Source organism: Remersonia thermophila, chromosome 1, assembly GCF_042764415.1.
Source record: "Remersonia thermophila strain ATCC 22073 chromosome 1, whole genome shotgun sequence".
Taxonomy (NCBI): domain Eukaryota; kingdom Fungi; phylum Ascomycota; class Sordariomycetes; order Sordariales; family Chaetomiaceae; genus Remersonia; species Remersonia thermophila.
In genome coordinates, this window is record NC_092217.1 from 968,631 (window position 1) to 981,483 (window position 12,853).

At 60.6% G+C, this 12,853-nt stretch overlaps 3 protein-coding genes across 3 annotated transcripts; 2 read left to right on the top strand and 1 right to left on the bottom strand.

The window, feature by feature from the left end:
- Positions 1-587: 587 nt before the first annotated feature.
- Positions 588-4,115, top strand: VTJ83DRAFT_272 (uncharacterized protein; the record flags this gene model as incomplete). Its single annotated transcript, XM_071009021.1, has 2 exons — positions 588-3,975; positions 4,054-4,115. The coding sequence occupies 2 exons, from the start codon at positions 588-590 to the stop codon at positions 4,113-4,115; spliced, it is 3,450 nt and encodes a 1,149-aa protein (XP_070869625.1).
- Positions 4,116-4,683: 568 nt separating this feature from the next.
- VTJ83DRAFT_273 (uncharacterized protein) lies at positions 4,684-5,310 on the bottom strand (the record flags this gene model as incomplete). The annotated part of the gene is made up of 1 exon (XM_071009032.1): positions 4,684-5,310. The coding sequence occupies one exon, from the start codon at positions 5,308-5,310 to the stop codon at positions 4,684-4,686; it is 627 nt and encodes a 208-aa protein (XP_070869626.1).
- A 2,515-nt stretch (positions 5,311-7,825) lies between these two features.
- On the top strand, positions 7,826-12,460 carry VTJ83DRAFT_274 (uncharacterized protein; the record flags this gene model as incomplete). The annotated part of the gene is made up of 4 exons (XM_071009043.1): positions 7,826-8,017; positions 8,076-8,376; positions 8,454-11,110; positions 11,183-12,460. The coding sequence occupies 4 exons, from the start codon at positions 7,826-7,828 to the stop codon at positions 12,458-12,460; spliced, it is 4,428 nt and encodes a 1,475-aa protein (XP_070869627.1).
- Between the last annotated feature and the right edge of the window lie 393 nt (positions 12,461-12,853).

Sequence of the window (12,853 nt, forward strand, 5' to 3'; positions counted from 1 at the left end):
AAAGGGGTAACCATACGTGCAACGTTCGATAACTTATCTGGCCTCGCGCATCGTTTCTGCCCAAAGCGGACTGGGTTACGACCGCGAGGGGGATTTCTCTGGGCGTCCAATACCAATGTCGAACCGCGCCGCCTCGAACCCAGTTTAGGAAGGATCCCTCGCCTTGCCCCGCCGAAACACGACCGTTCGACAGTTGACTCCCCCCTGCCAACAACGTTGCGCTGCACCGAGGCAGGCGCACATCCGCATCTTTCTCCTCCATCAACGGACCGCCAAAACAACCTTGACCAAACCAGCCACCTCGTCGCGACAGTCTTCCGACTCTGCGAATCGCCTCTCCACAACCTCGGCCGGGTCACATGCGACACACGGGAGAGTTCAAGCGCGAAGGGGGCTGTTTAGCATCTCTGCAGTCAATTTGTCGGGTTTCGAGGAGGCGGAGAGCGACCACGGCCACAGGCACATGCCTGTTTTCCTTTTTGGTCGTCGGAGAGCCATCTTCCCTCACGCTCGTGTCGAACCGGCGTTGAGGGGCCACAAGATCCCATGAAGCCTTTGACTGTCAGCGACTGCAGGAATTGACCGAAATGACCGAGAACGAACCCCCCTCGCTCGCTGTTCACGACGATGGCCGGCCGACGAGGCGAAACCGCATCATGGGCAAGCTCTTCGGCCGCGACCGCGACCGAAAGGCCTCGGCCGACGATGGGAACGACCTGAACGACTTCCTCCACGGCCCGGGCGACAAGCTGCAAGTCAGCCACGCAGGCCCGCCCCCCCTCACCAAGATCGACACGAGGTCGGCCCCCCGATATCCGAACGCCCTTGATATCAACTCGGGCGGTGAGCCCCCGACGCAAGAGTACCCGATCCGCTCCCGCAATCCATCCCGGAAGGCGAAGAAGGGCCTCGCCGTGAGGTTCGTCGAGACGTACCCCGACATCATCGGAGAGGGCGGCGACGAGTGCGACACCCCCGTCGTCGAGGTGTCGAGGCGAAAGAAACAAAGGCCGCCCCAGCCGAGCCCTGGCCTCCCGCCCAACTCTCCGTCCCACTTCGGGGAGAGCTCGCAGAACCCCCGTGCGAATGAAGCACTGGCCAGCCCGAGGATTCGTCGTGCTGAGCCTGGGCTTCTCAGCCCAGGGGCTCCGGAATCGAGGCTCTCGCCGGCAATGAACGCCCCTGGCCGCTATCTGGGCATGCCGAGTGCAAAGAACGAAGAGAAGCGCAGATCCTATCTCGAGATGAGGGAGGCCGAAGGACGGGCCTTTGCAAACGCAGTGCGGAGCGCCTCGGGGGACCATTCTCAGCGCCGGATCGTCTCTCCGCCCCCGTATGACGGGGAGAAGGAACCTGCCATGACCGCCTCGCCCGACTCCATCCACAACCCCCACCTCCAGCGTTCCGTCCAGCCCTCCAACTACCCTCCGCCGATCCCCGCGAAGAGTCCCCTCCACAACCCACGCCCATCTCCGCGTCCGCCGCTCCACACAGAGCAGCGACAAGCAACCCCGTCACAAACCAACTATACATCAACCAATCAATACACAAACTCCCCGGAGAGGCTGCAGAGGAGCCAGACTCTCGACAGCATCAAGTCGTCGTCACAATCCCAGGGCTCGCCCTCGAAGCCGCCATCCCTTTCGTTGCAGGGGTCAAACGCCAGCGCCCTGTCGATGCAGTCCCAGAGCGCCGGATACCAGCTCTTTTCTCCGTCAAGGCAGGGGACCAGAGACTCTGACAAGGACTACCATCCCGGCGGCTCGCTGCGGGGCGGTCCGGGCTTTTCGGATGTAGTGGCCGCAGCCTCGGACGATGCCATGGCCTCGTTCGTTGCTCGCACGCGTCACTTGTTCGAGCTTTTCCGTCTGCACGCCGAGGCTGTGCGGCCAATCCTCTCTTCGCAGCCGCACGACCTTGCCCGAGCCGCCTTGTGGTGGTTCCTGACAGGGCGCTCGGCGCTGGAGATGGCCATCCGGGATCGTCCCTCGACGCCCGAATCCCAGCGGAAGAACGAGATGATGAAGCAGCAGGCTTACACCGACCTGGCCAAGGGCTACTGGCTGATGGAGGAGGCCATGCCTGAAGTTGTCAACAGCGGCCGGAGCCCGGTTGACAACGAGGCCGAGAACGTGCGATCCTCGCTCTTCTCAAGCCTTCGGAAGCTTACCGTCTCCATGAAAAGAAACGGGTTTCTGCCGCCCGAGGAGGCTTTCCTCCCTCAAACGGTCGACAGGACCATCTGGCTCGAGTATCCCCCGCTGTCGCAAGACATCAAATCTCTGCTCTGGGGCGCCAACTCGGCCCTGGCCCAGACCCACGTCTCGTCGGGCATGACCATCCTGGAGTCGCTGCCCGTGGGCGATTCCACATCCACGTTCTGCTTCGCCCGTTTCAAGGTGGATGCATTCCTGATGGAACAGGGGCGGGAGTCTCAACGGCTCTACCTGCCGTGCTTCTTGACCACCGTCCGACCGCAAACCCAGTCCGACATCATCTTCATCCTTGCCAGCCAGAACGGGGCGGTCCAGCTCCGCATCTCCGGGAACAAGAACAACGGTCCGGTGTGGGAGGATGTGCGGTGGCAGACCGATAAGTGCAGCCTCGAGGTGAAGCTGCCTCGTGGGTTCCTCCTCTTTGTGCAGTGCCCGCAGCAGGCTTTCGGCACCCTCCGGAGCATGTACGAGTTCACGGCAAAGGTCCGCTCCAGCCTGTATCCCAGGCAAGACGAGGTGTGCGTTTTCCGTTCCACGTTGCGGGCGTTCCAATACTTCGACAACGACCCTCAGGCGCGGCAGTTCCCCAAAGAATCCACTCCCAGTTGCGAAGTTGCGCTGTTTGAGCGTCTCTTTAGGGAGGGGGCTGCGACGGGCCCACGCACGTATCATAGGGGATTCCGAATCGCCGTGGTCACGGGGCCGCGGACAAAGACGCTGAGCGGAGTCAACCAAACCTACAATCCTGACATGCCCATCCAGTTTGGGTTCCTGCGCAGCGAGACCAACGACCCGGCGCTTTCCCTCAAGTTTGACAACGGCCGGTTCAAGGGCAATATGGTCTTGTCGTTCGCGGACGAAAACGAAAGGCTGCAGATGCACAGCCTGCTCATCGGCACCGCGCTTGACCGCGGCGAGGCCGTTTTCGGCGAGGCCCAGGTGAAAGGCGCCTGGTTCTCCGAGAGGTACGGCGATGCTCGCGATAAGGGTCTGCAGGTCCTCTCCACGCTGGAATGGAACAAGCTTCGCGTCATCAATCACGACAACGACGGCGACAAACCCAACTGCGTCCTGGCCGACCGTCTGAGGGTGGTGTACAAGTTCAAAGAAGGCACCCTCACCGACCGCATCAACGTGGCTCCAGGCGAGCTGAAGCTCCGCCTGGACGTGCAAAACCCCAACTGCCTGATGCTGTTCCGCCAGCCGCAAAACGACGTCACCTTGGCCATCACCGAAGCCAACGCCTCTCCCGCCCTCGCCGCCGGCCTCTCCCAGGCCCTCGACAGCCTCAAGCAGAAGCCGACCATCCGTACTTTCTTGTTCCCCAGCCTCGGCGACCTGCACACCTTCGAGACGGCCATTACCGGGTTTAACGTGCTGTTCGACGGGACAGCCTGCGCCTTTGCCATCTCGCGGCGCCGCATGGTCGTGCCGATTCACAAAAAGTGGGAGGCGGGCGCGACGCGGATCCAGGTGGTGCAGCAGGACGGCGTGGCACAGATGCTGGCCTTCTTTGAGGATTTCAGCCATGGCCAGTGCATGGGCTTCCACCTCAAGGGGACGGATGTGTTCGAGGCAATCAGCAGGAGCGGCAAGGCGGGCCTCAAGATCGATGACGCAAAGTTCCCCCTGCCCAAGACGCTCCCGTCCGATGGGGACGGTGCACAGCAGGCGGCCGATGCGGCGTTTTTGTGTTTGGACCTGCCGGAACTGCCCGGGGAGCATGATGACATTACTATCTTGTTTGATAGTGAAGCTGGTGAGTACCTCGCGCCCGCAGAGCGAATCACGTTTGTTGTCACAAGGAGCTCGGCTAATGGTGCTTTTTTTCACACAGAGCGCGACAGGCTCATAGCATGCCTCCCGGCGCCGGTCAAGGGACATCGAGGCTTAAGATGAAAGGCATCACACGAAGGGGGATGATGGCCGTGTGGAGAGAGAGGATGACGTGATGTGACCATGAGGGCTGCGGGCAAACACCACGCGTGTGAGGACCTGGTTCTGCTGTGGCGCGTTTAAGAGGCCGTTCGTGGATAGCTTGGTGCGATGTTCACTATGAACTTTGGCATAGCACTGGTATTGCGTAGATGCGGGCATTGGTGTGTTGGGCGTCATGGGGCTAGAAACATTGAATCACATTCGACGGTTGTTGTTTGGTTGGATCGCAGCAAGGCACATGCGAAACCACATCAAGTCCGACAGAGAACAGTTCAAGTACATTCATTATACGTAGATGATGCTATGTCGCTTGTTCCTTGTTGGTCCTAAAAAGCTTCGCCTGAGAAAACGCCGAAACTCCCTCCCTCCCCTTCTCCCGTTCCGTGTCTGGCCCATGATTGCCACAGCAGAGAAATTGCAGAATGACATGGACCGCCCAATTACGTCCCAACGCATCGACCACATCGTTTCTGTTGTCTCGAGTTTTTTTGCCGAGTGCCATGCCGTCAATCCCCCATCGCCCGCCCTTCTAATACCGCCGCCTCGTGGGCTCGGGGCTCGGGGACCGGGTCGGGCTGCGCGACCGCGGCTTCATCTTGAGCCACTTCTTGGTCGCCAGCTCCAGCTCGCGCTCCAGCTCCGGGCTGGGGTTTTTGCGGTGGATAAAGTTGCAGAACCCGCCGCGGGCGCACCCTTCGCCCGAGTTGAGGCGGCAGCAGGCCTCGCGGAAGTCGGTGACGGGGCTCAGCTCGCAGTAGACGGGCCGCGCGGCGTACCAGCGGCTGTTGAGATCGTCGCACGCCTTTTGCGCGCTGTCCTCGTACTTGAAGCGGGCGTAGACGTTGCCGATGAGGTGGTCGTTGTTGTTGTCGCAGACGACGAGCTCCTCGAGCTCGCCGTACTTGCACATCTCGCACCAGACGTCCTCGTAAAAGGCGTCAAAGTGGTTCTGGAGCTGCGACGCGTTCATGCGGTTCTTGGGGTCGTGGGCCGGGTTCTGGTACAGGTTGGGCATGAGGATGGTTTGCGAGTAGGACGGCTTGACGTGCTTGCGGCTGCACCGGTCGCCGTGCCGGCACGCGCCGATCTTGTAGTAGAAGGAGCAGTTGACCTTGTCTTGCTCGGTGCCGAAGATGGAGGCGAGGAAGTTGGCCATCTTGAGGGGGGATATGCGGTCGGGACGGCGGAGAGGTCAGGACGTTGGGGTCGGTGGATTTAGTCCGGGCTGGCCTAATCGCTGGAGGCAGAGGATGTGTTGGCTGCGAGGTTGTCTAGGCGTTTGAGACTCGCGAGATGGCGGTTGACGTTGGATGGATGATGGTGATGCGAAAACGCGGTCCGACTTTGGCTTTGCAATAGGCGATGGCGAGGCAAAGAATCGGCTGGAGTTTGCCACAGGGATCCACCCGTCGATGTGGCTGATGGACAACTGCCCATTGGCTGACGGCCCCCCAAGTTGGACAAGGCTGAACTGTCCAGGTGTGGCTGAAGCTTCCAGAATTGCACCAAAGCAACGTGGAGTTTTCGGGTCGTACTTGGCATGACTGCGCACCTGCACAGTAAGCAGTGTACGAACGAACAACATCCGGTCGAGTCTGACGTTCAAAACGGCGAAGCAAACGCCTCGAAGCTCAGAGCATCTCTACCGCATACGCAGGCGGTACCTAGCCAGCATACGGACTCATGAGTCGGACTGTCCAAGGGAGAAAGAAGCCAGAGTCCTGGGGAACAACAAACAAGAGCGCCCTGCAGCCTGTGCTTTCATCACCTCCAGTGCCAATCATGGCTAACTGGCCGATTTGTTTTCTTCTTTGGGGCCAGCGGCCTTCTGAGAAGTTGTTTGTGGTGGGGCATGCTGCTGCAACGCAGGACACAGGGCCCACGGAGGTGCTTGCCGAGCCATGGAAGAATGAATAACTAGCTTTGTTTTGTGTTCATTGTCAAAGGACTCCTGACGCCAGCTCGACACGAGGACACGCAGCAACATTCAGGAGGTGTATAGTATGTACATGTTTTGATACCCCTTGATGTTGCATCCGGTTCGGGACGGGGCTCACTTGCGCAGGGGGGGAAATGGCATGGCCATCTCGCTCGCGTGGTGCGTGGGACTGAAGTGTAATTTACAGCAAGCGACCTCATAAATCGGGCGACAGGGCAGGCCAGACGCTCGACCCCTATATGGTTGGTACCTAGGGTATGGAAGTGTCGTGAAAGGGGGGGGGGGGGGGGCTGGTGAGCAGGTGCTTTTGACGCACACAACCGCCGAAGCCCAACTCTTGTTCCCCCACTATAGTACTATACTAGCACATGCCGTCGACGTGCGTTTCCTGGCGCTTAGCTTCTTGTCTTCCCCGCCCGTCGTCGCGGCTTGCGCAGCGGAGATCCTGAACTCGAGTGGGATGCTGTCCAGACCGCAATTGGCTGCAAGCTGGCTTTACCAAACCCTGCAGCTGGTTCCGCCGCTACGGGGCGCCCCGGCAGGGATGGCCACCTTGGCAAATCTCCATCTGTCCAGATCTTGGGGTGCGGCCTCCCATGCTCGCCTCTTTCGCTCACGTCGGGCCATTGTCATGTGTCTGGCAATTTCGTCCTCGGAGGCTAGGCTGTCTGTGTTTCCAAATTTGTCGACGGTTGTGCGTGTCCGACAAGACCCCCGGGCGGGAGTCGAAGGCCGCCCAATCTCTCCCCGAGCATTTGCGGGGGGGACTTGGGGCGAGCGTGCAGACTCGCAAGGAGTTTGCTGCACTCCGGCGCGGGCGGCCATGCCTGCCGTCCAGCCATGCGAGTGTTCGGTTTAGCGCATCTGCGAGGCCAGCCATCCCGGGATAGGCCGACGACATCGATCGGCTCTCCACGGCCGTCCAGCTGGACTGGTTGTTGCAAAACGGTGGCTGCGGCATTTGTGATGGACCAGCCACGACCGAGACGAGACCGTCGATCTCAGAGGGGAGGACGGGTTGGGCCTTTGTGCAGCGATGAGGTCAGACAGCACAGCGTCACATCCTGCAAGTGGCTCAGGGAGGCACCGTACCTTTCCTGGCCGGTGGTAGTTGGAGCAAGCAGCCCTGAGGTGGAAGCTCTGCCCTGGCCAGGGCCCCGCTCTCGGGGGCCCGTGACGTAGCCTCTGAACCGATCGCCTCACGCTGATCTGCCGTCTCAGCTGAACCTGCGCGCTGGATGGGTCCACGCCAAGCACGCCAGCATTCCCGTAACCTGAAAGCTGGGTTCCTCCCAGTCGTCCTCCCAGGAGTGACACGACCTTTTTTGCTCCTCGGTCCCCCCAACCTTCCCCTCTTTCTCACTTGGATTTTCAAATGCACGACAGCCCTGGTCGCTGCGTTCCAGCTGTCTCGTTCCGGGGATAGCTACCTGCCCATCGCCGAGCTACACGTGTCTCATTGGTGTTCATCTCAGATCTACGTCTCCCTTGCGCATTCGACTTGCCTCGAGCTCTCGAGCTCTCGTGGCCGTTTGTGCCGCACCCACGCCGCATCTGCCGAGTTCCAGACCCGGCTCCGGCTGGCCCGATCGCCCGGCCTGAACCCAATTGCTACCGCCAACAGAACCTCCCCACCACCGGCAACTATAGAAAACTGCCATTGACGCAACCAAGGGACCCAGAAGCCCGCCCACGCAGCCTCGGCCGTGAACGCAGCCCAGCCCAGCCCAGCATGGCGACGGCACGCGAGGCCAGCGAGCTCAAGCAGCAGGGCGCCCTCGAAGCAGCCCGCATCCCGGGCAGCGACGTCTCTGCCGACGATGCTCAACGCAAAATCGTCGAGGAGAGCCGGCAAGCCGGCGTGGTGGCCTTCCACTTTGACCCCAATGCGAGCATAGAGGAGAAGAAGGCCCAGGCCCGAGCTGTACGTTGCTTTCTCGGTCTTTGCCCGCCCGCCATACCCACCGTGCTAACCTCCCCAGGCCGTTCCCCCGGGCCTCCACCACAGGCCGAAAGGCGTAGCGATGGCGACCGACATGGACGGCGGCAACAAGGTTGATCTCGATCTCCCGAGCCCAAGCAAAGCCGGCGTCGTCGAGGAAGCCCAAGATGCAGACGGGAAGCCCTCCAAGGAGGGAGCGGCCGGCGAGGAGGAGGAGGACTGGAGCAAGACGGGATGGAAGCCGAGGTTCGGGTGGCCTAGCGAATCCGTCCAAGAGGGAGAAAGCATGCTGGATCATCAGACATGGGTCGAATCCCAGCTCCCAGAGCAGTTTTATGGAGGTAGGCCTGTCTCCGTGTTGGGTTCGGCCCGTCTCGAGCCATGGAAGCGCAGCCAGACTGACCGCTGCGACAAACAGACTGGTACCATAACGCCGCCATCATTGCCTTTGCCTGCCTTGCCTCATGGCTGGTGGCGTTGCTCGGCGGCGGCCTCGCCTGGGTCTTCATCGTCATGGCGGTATGCTCAACGTACTACCGCACCTCCATCCGTCGGGTGCGCCGCAACTTCCGGGACGACCTCACCCGGGAGCTGGCGCTCAAGAAGCTCGAGACCGACAACGAGACGGTCGAGTGGATCAACTCGTTCTTGGTCAAGTTCTGGCCCATCTACCAGCCCGTGCTGGCCCAGACCGTCATCAACACGGTCGACCAAGTTCTTAGCAACTCTACTCCGGCATTCCTGGACAGCTTGAAGCTCAAGACCTTCACGCTGGGCAGCAAGCCCCCCCGGGTGGAGCATGTCAAGACGTACCCCAAGGCCGAGGACGATGTCGTCATCATGGATTGGAAGTTCAGCTTCACGCCCAACGACACCACCGACATGACGTACCGTCAGCTCAAGGACAAGATCAACCCCAAGGTTGTCCTCGAGATCCGAGTCGGCAAGGCCATGATCAGCAAGGGCCTGGATGTCATCGTCGAGGACATGGCCTTTGTTGGCCTGGTGCGCCTCAAGATCAAGCTGCAGATCCCCTTCCCGCACGTCGAGAAGGTCGAGATGTCCTTCCTGGAGCGGCCGACGATCGATTACGTGTGCAAGCCCTTGGGTGGCGAGACTTTTGGTTTCGATATCAACTTCATCCCCGGCCTCGAGAGCTTCATCATGGAGCAGATCCACGGCACCCTGGCGCCCATGATGTACGCGCCCAACGTCTTCCCCATCGAGGTTGCCAAGATGCTGGCCGGCACCCCCGTCGACCAAGCCATCGGCGTCGTTGCCATTACCCTACACGGCGCTCAAGGCCTGAAGAACCCAGACAAGTTCTCGGGGACTCCGGATCCGTATGCCGTTGTGTCCATTAACAGGAGGCAACCGCTCGCGCAGACCAAGGTGGTCAAGGAAAACGCCAATCCTCGTTGGAACGAGACCCACTATGTCCTCATCACCTCGTTCAACGACTCTCTTGACATTGACGTTTACGATTACAACGACATCAGGAAGGACAAGAAGCTCGGGTCCGCCTCTTTCCTCCTGGAGAACCTCGAGGAGGTCTACGAGCACGAGAATGAGAGGTTGGAGCTTACCATCGAGGGCAAGGCCAGGGGCATGCTGATGTGCGATGTGCGTTTCTTCCCCGTCCTGGAGCCCCAGACGCTCGAGGACGGAAGCATCGAGCCCCCTCCCGAATCCAACCAGGGCATCCTGCGTTTTACCGTTGAGCAAGCCAAGGAGCTCGATGGCTCCAAGAGCATCGTTGGCGCCCTCAACCCATACGCGATGCTTCTGTTGAACGGGAGGGAGGTGCACACGACCAAGAAGCTTAAGCGCACCAACAACCCCATCTGGGACAACGGATCCAAGGAGATCCTGATCACGGACAGGAAGAACGCCAAGCTCGGCGTTGCCATCAAGGATGACCGCGACCTTACGGGCGATCAGCTCCTGGGCACGTACCAGATTAGGCTGGAGGACCTCCTGGAGCTCACGTCCAAGGGCAAGGATTGGTACAATCTTGTCGGCGCAAAGACGGGCCGCGTCAAGATGATGGCTCAGTGGCGCCCGGTGGAAATTAGCGGTATCGCGGCGGGCACTGGCGGCTATCAAACACCCGTCGGCGTTCTGCGCATCCACTTCAAGAACGCCAGGAACCTGCGCAACCTGGAGGCTCTGGGCAAGTCAGATCCGTATGCGAGAATCGTCCTGTCGGGCATCGAGCGCGCCCGCACGGTCACGTTCAAGAACAATCTCAACCCGGATTGGGACGAGGTCCTCTACGTGCCTGTGCATTCGCCCAGGGAGCGCTTGCAGCTGGAGGTGATGGATTCCGAGAACGTCGGCAAGGACCGCAGCCTTGGTCTCACAGAGATCCATGCTGGCGACTTCATGTCGCAGGATGCCGAGACGGGCGAGTGGTTGGTCCACGACGAGAAGGCGGAGCGGCAGGAAGGTTTGCGTCTGCACGGAAAGGGCACCGCCAAGGGCACTCTCACGTACACTGTGGCCTTTTACCCCACCCTCAACGTCGCCGATCCTGAGGAGGAGGAGAAGGAAAAGGAAAAGGAGGCGGCCGGCGATGCGGACAGCGACAAGGACAAGTCGCTGTCGGGCGAACCGTCCAAGCCTCCTTCGACTCGGCCGTCTCTCGACGTGAGGCCCAACGAAGGCAAGGAGCCTGGCACGCCCCTGACGCCATTGACCCCGGCCACCCCCTCCACGCCGAGGAAGTTGCGCGACAACCTCGAGCCGCCCAAGGTGTACCTTACACCTCAGGAGCTGCTCCGGTACGAATCCGGCTTGATCGTTTTCCGGCTTATGGAGGCGGATCTGCCCAAGAGCCAATCGCGCATCGAGGTGTTTGTCGACGACATGGCCTTCCCGTCCTATACCTCTTCAACGTCCAAGTCGCGCCAGCACAAGTTTGATGAGATTGGTGACTGCTTCATCCGCGAGCTGGAATTCTCCAAGTTGACCATCAAGGTCTCGGAGAAGAGCGACAAGCAGGGCGAAGACAACAAGCAGAAGACGCTGGCCCGTCTGTCGGGCAACACGCTCGACACACTGAAGCAATGCCTGGTGAGCAATGGATTTCCCTGGGCTGCGTAGGCCTTTCTTGCCGCCGCGTGGCTGCAAGCTAACAGAGACCAGAACAACCCGACGACGCTCAAGCTGAAGGACGACGACGGCGGCGTGTACTCGATCAAGGTCAGCCTCAAGTACGTCCCCGTCAAGATGACGCTCGACCCCAGCGAGAGCATCAACAACATGGGCAACCTCCGCGTCGATGTCCTGGATGCCCAAGACCTCCCTGCGGCCGACTCGAACGGCAAGAGCGACCCTTACGTCAAGCTGGAGCTCAACGGGCAAGAGGTCTTCAAGACGAAGACGGTGAAGAAGACGCTCAACCCCTCATGGAACGAGTTCTTCAACGTCACCGTCCCGTCCAGGACGGCCGCCAAGTTCCGGGCCTCGGTGTGGGACTGGGACTTTGCCGACAAGCCCGACTTCCTGGGCGGCACGGACATCCGGCTCGACCAGCTCGAGCCATTCCGGGCGCAGGAGCTCCGGCTTCCGCTGGACGGCAAGTCGGGTGTGCTCCGCATCCGCTTGCTGTTCACCCCTGACTATGTCACTCGCACGAGGCAGGGAACGTCGACCCTGACGGGAACGTTCTCGGTGCCCGGCCGGATCGTTACCGGTGTTGCCGGCGTGCCGCTCAAGGGTGGCGCGGCCATTGGCCACGGCGTCGGCAAGGGGGCTTCGTTCCTCATCCGCAACCTGCGCGGCAAGAAGGATGACGACAGCAGCGACGAGTCGGCCGCGGGCTCCATGGAGATTCCTCAAATCACCACGGAGGCGCCCGAGAGCAGCAGCACGGCTGTCAACGGCGGCTCGACCGGGCACAACCGCACCAAGAGCATCAGCGCCTCGTCGGTCCACAGCGCCATCATCCCCGGCGCCGCGTCGGGCACGGCGTCCTTCACCATCGTCTCGGCCTCGGGCTACGCCACGTCGTCGGATGTCTACGTCACGGTCACGCAGGTGCGCGATGGCAAGACAAAGGCGGTCGGTAAGACCAAGCACCGCAAGCAGTCCAGCGGGGCCGCGCAGTTCGACGAGACGTTCCGGATCCAGTGCACGCCCGACGCGCAGTTCAAGGTGGAGGTCAAGGAGCGCCACAGGCTGGGCAGCGATCCGGTGCTGGGCGAGATGTTCTATTTTGTGGACGAGTCCGGGTCGGGCGCCGAGAAGCCTCTGGCCGTGGGCGGCGGCATGGTGGTGATCAAGAGCTGGTTCACGCCGTCCGAGGAGAGCGGGAAGAAGACTCCCGACAGCCCCAGGTCGACCAAGTCTGGGAGGAAGAGCTTCTTGGGCAAGGCGAAGGAACTGAGGGTGCCCAGCCGGGATGGGTCATCGTCCTCTTAGTGGAAGGACAGGAGCATAAGTCGGCGGCGTATGGAAGGAGGCCCCGGAGGAAAAGGAAAGGCAGTCATATAGAGTCAGGTTTTTTTTCTTTTTTGGTCTCAGTCTGCACCTCTAATTTTGTGCCCTATTAGTTGGAAAACATTGGGTTTGTTTGCCTCATATGTACCTGCCTGGTTTCTTTGGTGTTGTTCATGTCTGTCAGTGCATTCAGGTTGAGTTTGAAGGACGAGAAAGACGACTTGGGGATTGCCAAGGAGTTTGAGCCGGTGATGTGGCGGTGTCTGGTCCGCCCATGTGGATGGATGTCTGTCTGTATGAGAATCCACAATGGCGAGGTAGGGATCGAAGGGCCCCGGGGCAGATTGCTACTGGCGAGTTGACGGCACGAACAGT